The following is a 13,373-nucleotide window of genomic DNA, read 5'->3' on the forward strand; positions in this document are numbered from 1 at the left end:
GGAGCAGATAGCAATGCCCTCCTCTGCCATCATCTGGCTGAGATCAGGCACGGAGCAGGAGCCAATGCCCGCTCCCTCCACCCAATAAGTATCAGAAGTGCAGCAGGTGGCAATTCCTGCTCCCTCTTCAACCCACCAGAATCAGGCATGCAGCAGATGGCAATACCCACCCCCCTTCACACAGTTGGGATCAGACTTGGAGAAGGCAGCAATGCCCGTCCCCCTTCACCCGGATGGAATCAGGTGCATAGCAGGAGAAAATGCCTGTCCCCCTTCACCCAGGTAGGATCAGGCATGGAGCAGGTGGCAATACCCGCCCCCCACCTTCACCCAGCCAGAATTAGGTGCAGAGCAGGAGGCAATGCCCACCCACCTTCAGCCAGCCAGGATCAGGAATGGAGCAGGTGGCAATGTCTGTCCCCCGCCTTCACCTGGCCAGGATCAGTCATGGAGGAGGAGCCAATGCCCACCTGCCTGCCCTCCCCCTTCTAGAACCCGTTGTATTTTTCCCCGCAGTGGGCTTTGATACTAGTTTAATATAAGCGTGGCACAGACAGGGTCTACTGGTGCATGTTCTGGTAGAATGCACAACACATGATGATTTTCCAGATTGCTGGAGAAGGGACCAGTAGTACAGAAATCATAAAACACATAAGGAGCTAAAAGTTAGCAGAATGTTTTACATGTAAGTATGTATGGAACTTGGGACCAAGAAAGATGCAAACCTAAAACTAGCAGATGAATGAATGAAGAGGTTGTTGCCTGATACAGAATATAGTAAAATGGTTATTTATGTGTGTGAAGCAGTCAGTTTGAGAAATAGCTCAGTCATATAGAGTCAGCTGCATATATAAGGGCACATGAAACAGAAACATTGGATACAAATAGACAATTGAACCACTAAATGTGAAAGCACAATCTAAATACAACAAAACAACAGAACACCCTGCTATGGAGAGTCAGTGTGATGTGTAGTGTTTAGAGTGTTGGACTAGGATCCAGGAAATTCAGGTTCAAACCCTGCTCTGCCATGGAAGCTTGCTGGGTGATCCTGGGCCAATTACTCTCTCTCCACCTAATCTACCTCACTGGGATCCTGTGAGGATAAAACTGAGGAGGAAAAAAGGATGTCAGCTACTTTGGGTCCCTGTTGGGGAGAAAAGCAGGTTATACAATGCAATGCAATGCAATGCAATGCAATGCAATGCAATGCAATGCAATGCAATACAATGCAATACAATACAATACAATATGTCCAAAGGGGGCAGTAATTTTAATGTACAAAGCAGTGCTGTTCTTGGACAATCAGAAATATTTTTAAAGTTCCTCTCTCTGTGAAGGTTCTGTTTGCCCAGTCCCTTTGGCTGCAGTAGCGTAGTGGTTAAGTGGCTAGGCAATGAGTCGGTACTCTGCTATCTTGACTCCTAATACTGCCATGAATTCTGCAGGTGGCCTTGGGTAAGCTACACCTCTCAGCTCCAATTTCCCAGCTGTATTGCGGGGATAACAACAACGCTTCATTCACCGCCTGAGTGTGGCATTAATCTGTCCAGAATGGTGCTACATAAGCACACTGTTACTATTATTATTATATTATTTGTGAAGATTAGGTGGGCAGCAAGGCCACAACGTGGATTTCATGCTATAACCAGGCCATGTTAAGTGTGTATTGTATCAGAAAATATTTTGGGGTTTTCTTATTTTTGTGAAAGCTCTTGTATGGCTTTAAATTGCTCCACCGAGTTACATCACACAACCAGATGGCTTGGGATCTCCCAGAACAAAGATACAGAAATTTCTATGTCATTATTAATTTAAAGATCACTCCTGAGACGGGAAAGAAGATAGCAGTGTTCATCCTTAATCAGAATCACTGGTGCAACTAGTATATATTAATGAGACCTGCTTATCTGTAACTAACAGCCTGATCTGCAACCCAGTGAAATGGAATTCTCCTGCATTTAAGCCTGGGAATTCATTGGCACTTATTTGACTTACATACTTTGACGTGCAGTTTCAATTATCTTTCTTCCTTCAAAAAAATGTTTCCACCCTTTGAAAGAAGCTGTATCCTCTGACCCATGAGAATATAATCAAGCAATTGCTTCACTGAGTAATAATAATAAATGCTCTTATATATTGCTCCTCTAGACAAATCAGCCCCCCACTCAGAGTGGTGAACAACAAAGTCAGTGTTATTATTATCCCCACAATACTGCTGGGGAGCTGGGCTGAGAGGAGTAGCTTACCCAAGGCCACCTACTGGGCTCATAGCAATAGCAGGATTCAAACCGGCAGAGTGCTGATTTGCAGTCCAACCACTTTACCACTATACTACTTAGTGTACACATCATGCGCTCCAAAGACGGAAGATTGTACAACCTAGCTTAAATAAAATTGATTTTAGCCTTTAAAGCCCTTAGAGACCACCTCTGCCCAGAACTTTCTCCATGCCAATTCTGTTTCTCAAGTCTAGCTTTATATTTCATCAGTGTGTGACATAAGAACCTCAGGGACAAACTACATGTTATGTTTTTGCTTCCCTTGCAAGCGTTTTTGAAGTCTTCAACAGGTGCGAGCTTTCTTGAAGTCCTCAGGAACCTGACTGGGCCTTGGCCATGGCTGGGGCAGGGGAGAACTCTTGCCTTCCTGCTCTTGTCATTTTCCTGAAGGGAACTGGCCAGGAGGGAGTAATGTGCCCATCTTTGGAGCTTCACATGGACAGCCTTCCTCCTCCTGTGCCATTGCCCTGAGCCCAATCAGGCTTCTGGGGACTTTAAAAATGCCTTCAGGGGCTGTGTAACTGGGGGAGACATGAGCTGAACCTGGATCCTACTTATTAAAAATTTGGCCCTCAGTTGCCAAGCAATAGAGCTTTTACATCTTTTCCACAAGGTTCTTTGCCACCCCCACCGCCCTGATGGGATATCCATTTGAAAGACCTCCATTTTACAAAGGACTGAAAGACGTATCTGTTCTGAACCTCTTGTGTTATGCCGTGATAGAGGCTGTAGGAATACTTTTTTGCAAGAGCAGAAGGTGGGATAGAGTCATCATGGCCCACGGTGAACATATTCACGCCCCCCCCCATTCTACTACCTTTGCTCAAACAGATTTTGCACTACAAAAATCCATTAAAATCTGTGAGCAGAGATGTTAGAAAGATGAGTGTTTGGTGTCTTTGGTAGGGCTGGCCAAAAATTATAACCCATATTCAGTGAATATGAATGAGTTAATAGATGCAGGGTTTTTTTGTAATGTCTTTTACTCTTTATCGTATTGTATTTTGTGCTTTCTAAATGTTATTTTAGTTGCATTGATAGAAAAGCAGTCATAGGTGCTTTAAATAAATAAAATGTGCCTGTGATGATTCAGACACTTCTCTGCTCTTTTCCTTAGTCATTTAGAACCTGAATACTGAGTGGAAGAATTGCCTTTTTGGATCTACTTCCTACTTCTGTCTTACATCACTAACCCTGGGTATAAAGAGACATAGTATGCACAGATTCAGTTACCAAGCCCAATGCAGCTTTTAACACAGTTCTTAAATGTTGGGAAAATAGTAAGATGGCCCTTAATGCAATCTACAAGATCTATCTTTGACTCCCTTTAATTTTAGCCATTCCCAATAGTCCTAATAAATGCTAGTCACAAGCTCAATTACTTCAGAATGCTATACAAATGATCCACATAGGCAGCATCTCTACATCCCTGGATACTGAGCTATAGTAGTCATTCCTAAGCCAATTTTCTTGTGTAGACAAGACAATCCAGCTGCAAATTATTGCTACCCTTCAGCTGTAATGCAGTATCCAGTGATGAGCTCACGGACCCTCAGACTGCGTCCATTTGGAATGCCAGAATAAGCCCTTTGTTCTCCTTACACATAAGAAGAAGGGGGTCCAACAAGGGAAAAACCACAATGCTAGTTTCACCCTATACAGACTCTACCAGAGAAAGTATACTGACTAAGATATGGGGTAGATAACCAAGGACAGCAGTTGTACCACATCACATTATTTACCTATCAAATGCCAGTGAAATATCTGCATAATGATGGAACAGAGTGCCAAGATTATGTGTGTAACAGTATACATCATAAAACCTACAGAACAGGTCATGTACCATTACTAACACAGGTGGTCAATCTCTTCATTTAATCCGTGTGGTGACAAAGTACCCAATGTAAAAGTCGAGTAAGTCCCTCTTCTCCTAAATTGCTTGAGAAGCTGCTGTGGAGGAGCAAAGACTTGTTCTGCTACTCAGTGAAATATCTGCACCAGCCTGTCTCCATACTGTAAGAAAATACAATCCACAGAAGCCTTGTGTTGTTCTGAGTTAGACCCTCTCTTCCTGCCAGCCTCTAAATTACCCATGGGAAATTTCAGGATGTGTTCAGATTTCATTTCTCAGTCAGAATCTTCACAAAGCAAAGAACCGCTGGGGCTCCATATTTCTTCTGGTCCTCAAATAGAGGGATCCAGGGACCCTTACAACTCCTGTAATCTGAGCACGGATTTAAAGTCTGTTATCACCCACTCTCTGGTCATCAACTTTTGGGACTCTCTTATTGCTGCACCATTACTAGCACCATTAAGTACGTGCAAATATGTTGGTTCTGAACTTTAGATCTGAAACCTAAACTGCTTTGATTATCCCAATTTTTTTTCTGTCCCCTGGTTATATTTATCAATTATCTTATCCTTTCTTCAAGTTGCTAAGGACAGTGTACCAGGTTCTCCCCTCCTCCATTTTTTCTTTGCAACAATCCCATCAGATAACATAGGCTGACAGAGACTCATTAGATTTTTCATGTCCTTCGTAGTTATCTGAGTCTGGGTCTCAACAGCTCTAGTCCAGTTCAGCATTGCAACCATTGTACTGCACCGGTTGTACAGTCTTTTCTCTGTGTTAATAGTTTTTACATCTTAGTCCTTCTGTGTAGTGTATGGAAGTGCTGTATATACTTGTTGGAAAAGCAAGTATTGGGGGTGAGCAATTATTTGTTTAACATCATTGTAGTATAGGCACATAACACAAAAAGAGAGTGGAGAGGAGAATATGCATATTGAGGGGTAATTGACCAAATTTTCTTTCTTCACTGAAATTTTCTTTCTTCACTGAAGCCACATGATACAGTGCAAATATTCTACCCCTTTCGTTTCTGAAGGCTTTTGGATTGCCTTGGCAAAATTTCTGCTTTGACCTACATACTTTGGCTGATTTTACAGTTTTTGATGTTTGACTCTGAAACCACATCATGATATGATTTTCCAAAGGCAAAGCACAGCGCTGAGCTCCACAGCATTGCCAACAGTGGCATCTAGTGGACAGAACCAGTGTGGCACTGTACAGAATGTGAAGCTAAAAATAAAATAAAAGTGAAAGGGATAGATGTAAATTGCACAAAGGCTAAATGCACACACACAAAACCCAGTCATAGATCAGAAGTTTTCATGTTGAGGATTTCATGTTATTCAAGGTATAGGTGCTAATAGAAATTATCATTATCTGTAACTGGTCGTTTTAAAGATGGGTTTTTTTTTCTTTCCTGTTTTAATCATATACACCAATGACATAATGTTAGGGTCCTTATAGAGAACATGTGAGGAGAGTTCCTCTGACCATGACAGGCCTGCCACTCCACACAACTCGCAGAAAGTATTGCAGGCCTGGTGAGGGCTTCACTTCAGCCACACTTTTTAATAATGGAGTTTTTAGGGTCAGGAGAAGCAGCCATTTCAGGGTCACTTTTATTGCTATGAGCTACAACACCCAATGGAGAAAGTGGGAAGTCAGTGCCCATTACTCAAGAGTTCCTTTTAGCATGTTTTCATTTTATGCTGAAATAAGTTTAAATGTGGGAGCTTTTAGACCAGGGATTGGTTTGACTTGGAATCAGAAAGAGATACTGATTTGTGGGAGTGAATAATACAGTTGCCTAGCTTTACTGTAGGATCCTGCACCAGACCCAAAGTACACAATTGGGAAAACTAGGTGAAACACAAATCTCCTTTTTTGGGTGGGTGTGAGTGACAGAAAGAACATCTTAACACACAACTTCAGACTTGCCAAGCAAAGCAGCAAAGTGCTAGTCAGAATAGACTCAGCATAAGTCAGCTTCACATGTTCCCTTTCCTATTACCAAGATAAACTTTAGTACTTTATTCAACTGACTGTATAAACTGCCCATTGTTTATGAGGAGAAAAGGCTTACTAGTATGCATCAACTCTTTTACACAAATGCTGCATGAAAGGAAGAGGAAGTGTGTTGCAGAATTTGCAGACAAGGTGAATGTTTGAGGAGAGGAATCAGTGGAGCCAGGGAGCACCATCCTTCCCAGGAAACACAGTTCCTGAGACCTGATCCTGAGCCTCACTCATCAAGATGCATGCAAATAGAAGCCGATGTGTCTGGAAGCAGCTTCTGGTACATGCGGGAGGATGGAAGTAAGGAGAAGGTGCTTTTCCCAATCATGGTAGGTCTAATTAGAACCTAGAAGACCAACATAAAGATTGTGTGTGCATTCTTCTCCACAGCAAGTGTAGCTGCTACTGAATTGCACAAAATCCTTTGCCTGCACTACTGCACCTCAAATGGGCACCAAGCATAACTGTATTTACATAAGCATGAGGGCTGTTCTGCAATATGAGGAGACTACCTTGCTCTCTCTCAAGGCAGATAACTTATGGTTCAAACACAGCCTGCCTAGCTCCTTTCCCCAGAGAATTAACTGTTGTCGCCTGGGACTTAGGGAGAGAAGGTCAAACTTTGAGACCTGGGAATTCTAATTCCTGAACACTTCAAGATACATTCTTGGTAGGAAACATACCTTCCCTCCGTGCATCAGCAATCACCTTGGCTGAAGATTTGCTCATCACGTGAACTATATAAAGAGGGCAGTTCACAGAGTTTGCAATGGTGATTGCTCTCAGTGTGGCTTCAGCTTCCACTTCTTCTGGCCGACACATTTCATGCCCCTCTGGGCCAGTTATCCCCAAGGCTAACATCTTCTTTGCACCCTGCAAATCAGGCATACATTAGTGTTACGAACAGTAATATTAATGACTTTTCGTATGTGGAGTAACTAACTGTGTATCAAATCACAGTAACATGAGTTTGTTTGCTGTGAAATATGGAATAGGATCGCTTAAGTGAAATATCCGCTGGCTTAAATATAAGCAAAGAACAACAGAAAATGAATTGCAGATTCAGGGGTGAAGACCAGATAAGCATGATGCATATCTGTCCAAAACCAGGGCACAGATATCATTGCTGTGTGTTTATATTATCTGCATTTGCGCTATGGGAACAGAAACAAACCTATTTTGGAAGAGCTGCAGGATTAGTACCAATGACAGAGAGTTTAGATGACATCTTGACCACATGTACTGCACAATACTGTCTGGAAAAAAACTTAGGGAGAGAGGCAGTCTGAAATAGTTGCAAATAAATCCCAGGATCTGGGTCTCTTTGGGCTGGTTCACAGATACAGCATCTTGTGATATATTAAATCACCTCATATAGAACTTAGATAGAACCTCAAACACGATAATGTTCACTACAATCAGTTCATGGTTTCAGCTGTGAGCAGAGAGCGAGCGAGCACATTGAGGCTGAGCCACCAAATTGTTAATCCTGTTGTGGCCCTTCAAACTTCCACTGTTGCTAATGGGTGGTAGACCTGGCCTGTGTTCTGGAGACTTTAAGTCCTATTGAAAATAGGAGGGGTAGACCTGGCCTCTGAGTGTGGATGTTAGCGCTCCAGAACCGAGAGCACTGCAGTGGCGGCCAGCCCTGCTGATTGGGCCGCCAAATTGCCAGTGCTGCCATGGTCCTCCAAACATTAAACTTACACTGTTGTCAATGAGTAGTAGATCTAGTGTCTGGACTCAAAGGCCAGGTCTACCTGCACTGGTTTGAGTAGGCAGATCAGAGTCTAGATTTGGCGGCAGTGGAAGTTTTAAGTTTACAGGGCTGCTGCCGCAGCATTGGCAAGTCAGTGGCCCAGCATGAGCCTGCTCTCTCTCTCCTCCCTTGCTGCTACTGCTGCCTCTGCAGCCTGTGTGGGAGAGCAGGAGCCCACAGCCAGGATGGCTACCACCGTTAGGGCTCTTTTTCTTCAGTATCTGAACCCAAACACTGTACCTGAAATAAATACCCGAAATGATACCAACACCCCCAAAATGTCATAAAAATGAAAATCATGCTCTTTAAAAGAAGAAAATAAAAATGATTTTTAAAAAAGTGCACACATTAATTCATCTTTTGTGCCCTGCTAATCAGTAAAGACCCATAGTTATGGGGAAAGAACTAACACTCTCCAAATCTCTTTTTACAATGTAGACTTCTCTGCAAATCTAACCAAGTGCCCAGGAAGAACCATCAGCCCATCTCATGGCCATTGTCAACTAGTCTGAATCATTCCTGCCACCCAAGTTTACGCGATCATCTGAAACTGGCATGTCTCCCCTTCCCCACTACATTACCTAGGTATTCCTTATTAGTAACTTTTTATAACAGATGGTTTGAATTATCCAGTGACAGCTTGGATTTGACTCTTACCAATAGGGCCTTAGATCCTAAGTTTTATAGTGCAAAATTTCACCAATGGGCAGCCAGACTCTGAAGATTTGGCCCAATGCCAGTGTGAATTCCAGTTCTGCACCAATTATAGCCAAAAGAACTACTTCCTCTCTTTACACCCAGGAATTCCAGGTGCATAAAAAGAGCTTAGAGAAATAGAAGGGATGTGTGTTAACCCCCCTGCAGCAATATGCTGGCCCTCATCCCTCCAACAACTCTCCCTCTTCAAAGCTCCTTTATAATTCTAATTTACCCAGTCAAAGATCCCTAAGTATGCAGGTAGTAGACATGGGCACAAATCGAAATATGAAGCAAATTTCATCACGAAACGGGCCATTTCGTGTGTCGCGAAACAGCGTTTTGTGGGGCCACGGTTATCATGAAATTATCACGAAATTCACAACTTTTTGGCCTGTTTGGTTAGCTTTGTGAACGATTCATAATTACAGACAGGCTGGCACCAATACATTGACTCACTAGGCAACAATGGGCCCCAATCATAGCCCACTTACCTTTGCTTGGTAGCTCTCCTAGCCATCTGGAGAGCTTCTATTCTGCCCTATACAGCCAGGAGATGGGGGTCAATCCTCTAGGCAACCAAGGAGGTGGGCCTTCTGTAGCCATGAGCACACCAATCTCACCCCTCCAAACCCTCACCCCTCCAGACCTCCTATGACAGCGTTTTGCTGGGATTGGAGAGGGAGTGTGTGGAAGGATTTGTGATTGTGCTTTTGGCTGCTGCTGCTTTAAAGAGACTGAAAGAAGCCTCTTATTTCCAGCTCTTAGCCTTGCTGTGGGAAGGTCTTTGGGTGAGGGTGCCTTTTTTCCTCCACCCCACCCCTCACTCTGTCTTCCCGGCCCGGCTCCACCACGGCCAGTCCTTCGTCCTCCTCTGATCCACCAACTCCCAGTCCCCATTTCATCAAGTACTCTAGCAGCACTTCCCTTCCCACCCTTCCCGATCAACTTATTGCAAACTGGGAGGGTGGGTGGAGGAGAGCCTGCTGAAGTCTCCCTGTGAGTTTGACATCTCCGGGTATGAAGGGTGCCGTTGAAATGCCTCGGGTTCTGATGAATCACGGAATTAATGAATCATTTTGGCAAACGTGTCAATTTCGTGGAGTTTCATGATTCACGATTTGTGGATCATGACGAAACATGAAACTCTCGTTTTGGGTGTTTTCCGTTTCATGCCCATGTCTAGCAGGTAGTTAGGCCCTCCTATTTCTTTTAAAAAAGAGGAAGAGTAGGCCTAAACTCTGGCATTCCCACATTAAACATAAAATATTTTTTGTACATCCATTTCATTTCACAGAAGGGTTTTTAAGCATCTGCAAATGTTGCAACAGTTGCAATGAGTTTGCAATCTATCGAAAAAAGCTAATATTCAAAAGACAGCACTATTATTTACACAAAGCTTACAAAGTGGTCCGAACAACTGGAAATCATCACAGGCCCAACACTACACTAAACTACAACAAAGGTAGGGTTCAGCTCACAAGGCAAAATGAAAAACATGAACATAATAGAGAAAATACATTGGCAAGCCAAAATTCCCAAGAACTGGTACAAATAACATGCTACATTTCCTGATGCGTGGGGGGTGGGGGGAGGTGATGCTTAGGAGATTCCTCATTTGTTTATAATTAAATATATGTCAATGTGAAATAATTCAGTTTTACATAATTGAGGGTAACCTTCAGAAAATCAGCCAAAATGTAAGAAAAGAATGCAAAATTTAGAACTCAGCCCTTATTAACAGATAGAGACGTATCTGATAGCAGTTACTCAGTGAGTGTTTCTTTGCTTCTCCCTAAAAGATTCCTGATCCTGAGTAATAATTTATTAGGCTGAGAGGGTGTGACTGACTTAAGGTCACCCAATGAGCTTCCATGGCAGAGCAGGGATTAAAAACTGGGTCTCCCAGGTCCCACTCCGTCACTCTAGCCACTACATCACATAATGGGAATAAGAGCAAGTCACACCAAACACAGGCTATCCACTGTTATCTACCAGCCTGTGGGCAGTGAAATAGGTTACCCAGACCAGCCCTGCAGGCTGCCCCCTACTACAGAGCCGGAGGAGAAATCAAGAACTGCCTTGTACCTTGCCCCAACCTAGAACACACCTGGATGGCAGCAGCACATTTAGAAGCAGCTGCAGTTATTCATATCATCTGGCTTGCTGAATGAGTGAATTTTATTTAAGAAAAGGTGTAGCTCAAGTTTGCTTGTAAGTTCACTTAGTGAAGAAGATATGACCATTGAACTTCCACATCCTATTATTTATTCACTTTTTTAATAGTCCTCTTAAATAATTTAGGTTTGCATAGTTTGCAGAAAGCCAGGAGAGAGGGAGCTCTCTTGACTTCTTCTGGTAGGCCATTCATTAAGGGCGGAGGGGTGGGTGGGACCACAGAGAATGTACAGGCAGCTATTCTTCCAATCAGATTACCAACTTTGTTTTATAAAAGAACAATTGGTATCACAGTTATTTTGGGTACGGTGCTTGATGTGTAACCTTGAATTCAGAAAATTACCTCTGCGATCAAATCTCCATTCTCTGCATGAACTTGAGCAATGGCACCAATTTGCTTGCACTGAGAAAAGGCTGCATGTAACTCTGTATCTCCAATCATATAGAGGCCTTTATATGCCATAAAGGCCTTAAAGGAATTAACACCTTTCTCCTGGGCAAGAATTTTCATTTCTTCTTTTACCTGAAAAGCAATAGAAATGTTAATATCAGCAGCACTCTCAGAACCTACCTCAGAATTCAACATATACACAGCATTAATGCACAGAAAGGATGTAGAACCATTAATGTAACAGTATGTTCCTATATGCTTCGTCTTTTATCCAGTGTTCTCAATAGAGCAATGTATTTCTTTAAAAGGCAAGTAATCAGCTACCCTGTTCTAGCCACGATATATTTTTATAAGTTTAGCAAAAGAGGAAAACGAGAAGGAAACTACAATTATTAATAGATGTGCTGTTACATTTTTATTACTAAAGTATTAATGAGAGAACCTAAGCTGAAATCTCTGCTTGTTATTTATACAATATCGTAATAATTTATCACTAAGCATTTACGTACTCTATAATTTGCGTGATGAGTTTTTAACCTGTGTTCTAAAGGACTCTGAAGGTTATCAGGGGTTACTCAATTAGAAGATTAGGAGTATCAGGAAAGTTTTCCTGAAAAGAAAATTGCTGTCCTTTCCCAATACTGCTCAACAGTGACCATCCACAGGTCGGCATCGGGGGGGGGGGGGTTCTACACAGCAAACAAGATGCTAGTGATGCCACATAAGTGTGGTCAGTGTCCCCACAGGAACTGGAACTAAATATGTGCTCTAGAGTATGATCCAGAATTTTTTGCAACATCCTGGGGTTCCTCAGGAAACAATTTAATGTGTGAAGTGGTTATTTATATCCCACCTTTCTCAACAATGGGGATTCAAAGAGGCTTGCATCATTCTCCTTGCCTCTATTTTATCCTCACAACAATCCTGTGAAGTAGGTTCGGCAGAGAGTGTGTGACTGGCTCAAGGTCACCCAGAAAGTGTCCATGTCAAAATGGGGATCCAAATCTAGGTGTCCCAGATCCAGGCATATAACACTACTGCCACTACGGCTTTTAGTATTCAAGGTGCACCACACATATTTTTTGGTGCTGTTATTCTTATAAGTATTATTCTTCACATGTTACTGATGGAGGACTGAAGAAAGTGGACAGGCTTGCCTAATACCATCTACTGAATTTGTGGCAGAGGGGAGAGTTCATCCAGGGATTTTCTGGATCACAGCTCCTTCTCTTAACCATGATACTACACTAGCTCCCCTATAAACTGAGATCATTATGCCTTTATTTCTAAAAACAATAGTCTGCTGTGAATGTTTATTTAACATAGTTGTTCAGAATGTCTTGAGCATTGAACGAGTGTGTAAAAAAATCTCAGGAGTACAATCTGCATAGATACTTCCTCTAGTTCTCAGATTTATCCCTTTTTGCCTAGAGAATGCCACAATGTCCCTTGTAACCCATTGTTTTACTTTTGTGCATTATTAAGGTTGCAATCCTCAAAACACTTTCCTGGGAATAAGTCCCACTGAATAGACCAGAGTACGATTCTGAGTAGACCTGTTTATGATAGCAATGTAAATGTATTGACATGGAGATTTTTTTACCAACTTACTCAAAAGAAAGGTTCACAGTACATGATGACATCCATGCTTGAATGTGGAGAGAGGCACAGCTCTTGATCTTCTGCAACAGCCCCTTTAGGTAAGGGACGGGAGAGGCATAGGCATGACGAGCGGGCTGCAAAAGATTGTTGCTCCCTATCTTTGCTCTCATCATTTGAGCACTGTGTAACATACCGTTCTAGTTTCTCATTTCTTCCATTGGTATCGAGAATTAAATCCATAACTTACAAATTGTTACTAAAACTTGTTAGTGCAGTGGTGGCTGCCACAAGTCATATTAGGGTGGCCACATCTATGGAAGACCAAAAAGGACCTCAAAAAAGAGGGCAAGAGGGAAGGGAATTTTCAAGGCTCGGCTCTCCTTTCATATGGCTCATCATCTTGAATTCCCTCCAGACAACCAGGTTAAGATTCAGCAGCTCTGGTTAAGATTTAGTAGATCTGAGTCCCTTGTGGCTGCTCAGAAATCTCGCCTCCTGGATGAAAACAGAACCCCGGAATTTCAGAGGACAGGCAAGCAAGCAAGCCAGCCAGCCCTCTGAAAAAGAGGACATCTGGTCACGTCAAGTATTTGGAGT

General features: G+C 42.6%; 1 protein-coding gene across 2 annotated transcripts in view; it reads right to left on the reverse strand.

Annotated features, from left to right (window-relative positions):
* The window catches only part of DPYS (dihydropyrimidinase), a 51,505-nt gene that overhangs the window by 24,346 nt on the left and 13,786 nt on the right, over positions 1-13,373 (reverse strand). For both annotated transcript variants that reach the window (XM_054984545.1, XM_054984546.1), the window contains exons 3-4: positions 11,127-11,306; positions 6,834-7,023 (exon numbers count right to left, since the gene is read on the reverse strand). In XM_054984545.1, the coding sequence (XP_054840520.1) occupies positions 6,834-7,023; positions 11,127-11,306 (370 nt within the window). The remainder of the gene's footprint in view (positions 1-6,833; positions 7,024-11,126; positions 11,307-13,373) is intronic.

This window comes from Eublepharis macularius, chromosome 7, assembly GCF_028583425.1.
Source record: "Eublepharis macularius isolate TG4126 chromosome 7, MPM_Emac_v1.0, whole genome shotgun sequence".
NCBI classification, from domain to species: Eukaryota; Metazoa; Chordata; class Lepidosauria; order Squamata; family Eublepharidae; genus Eublepharis; species Eublepharis macularius.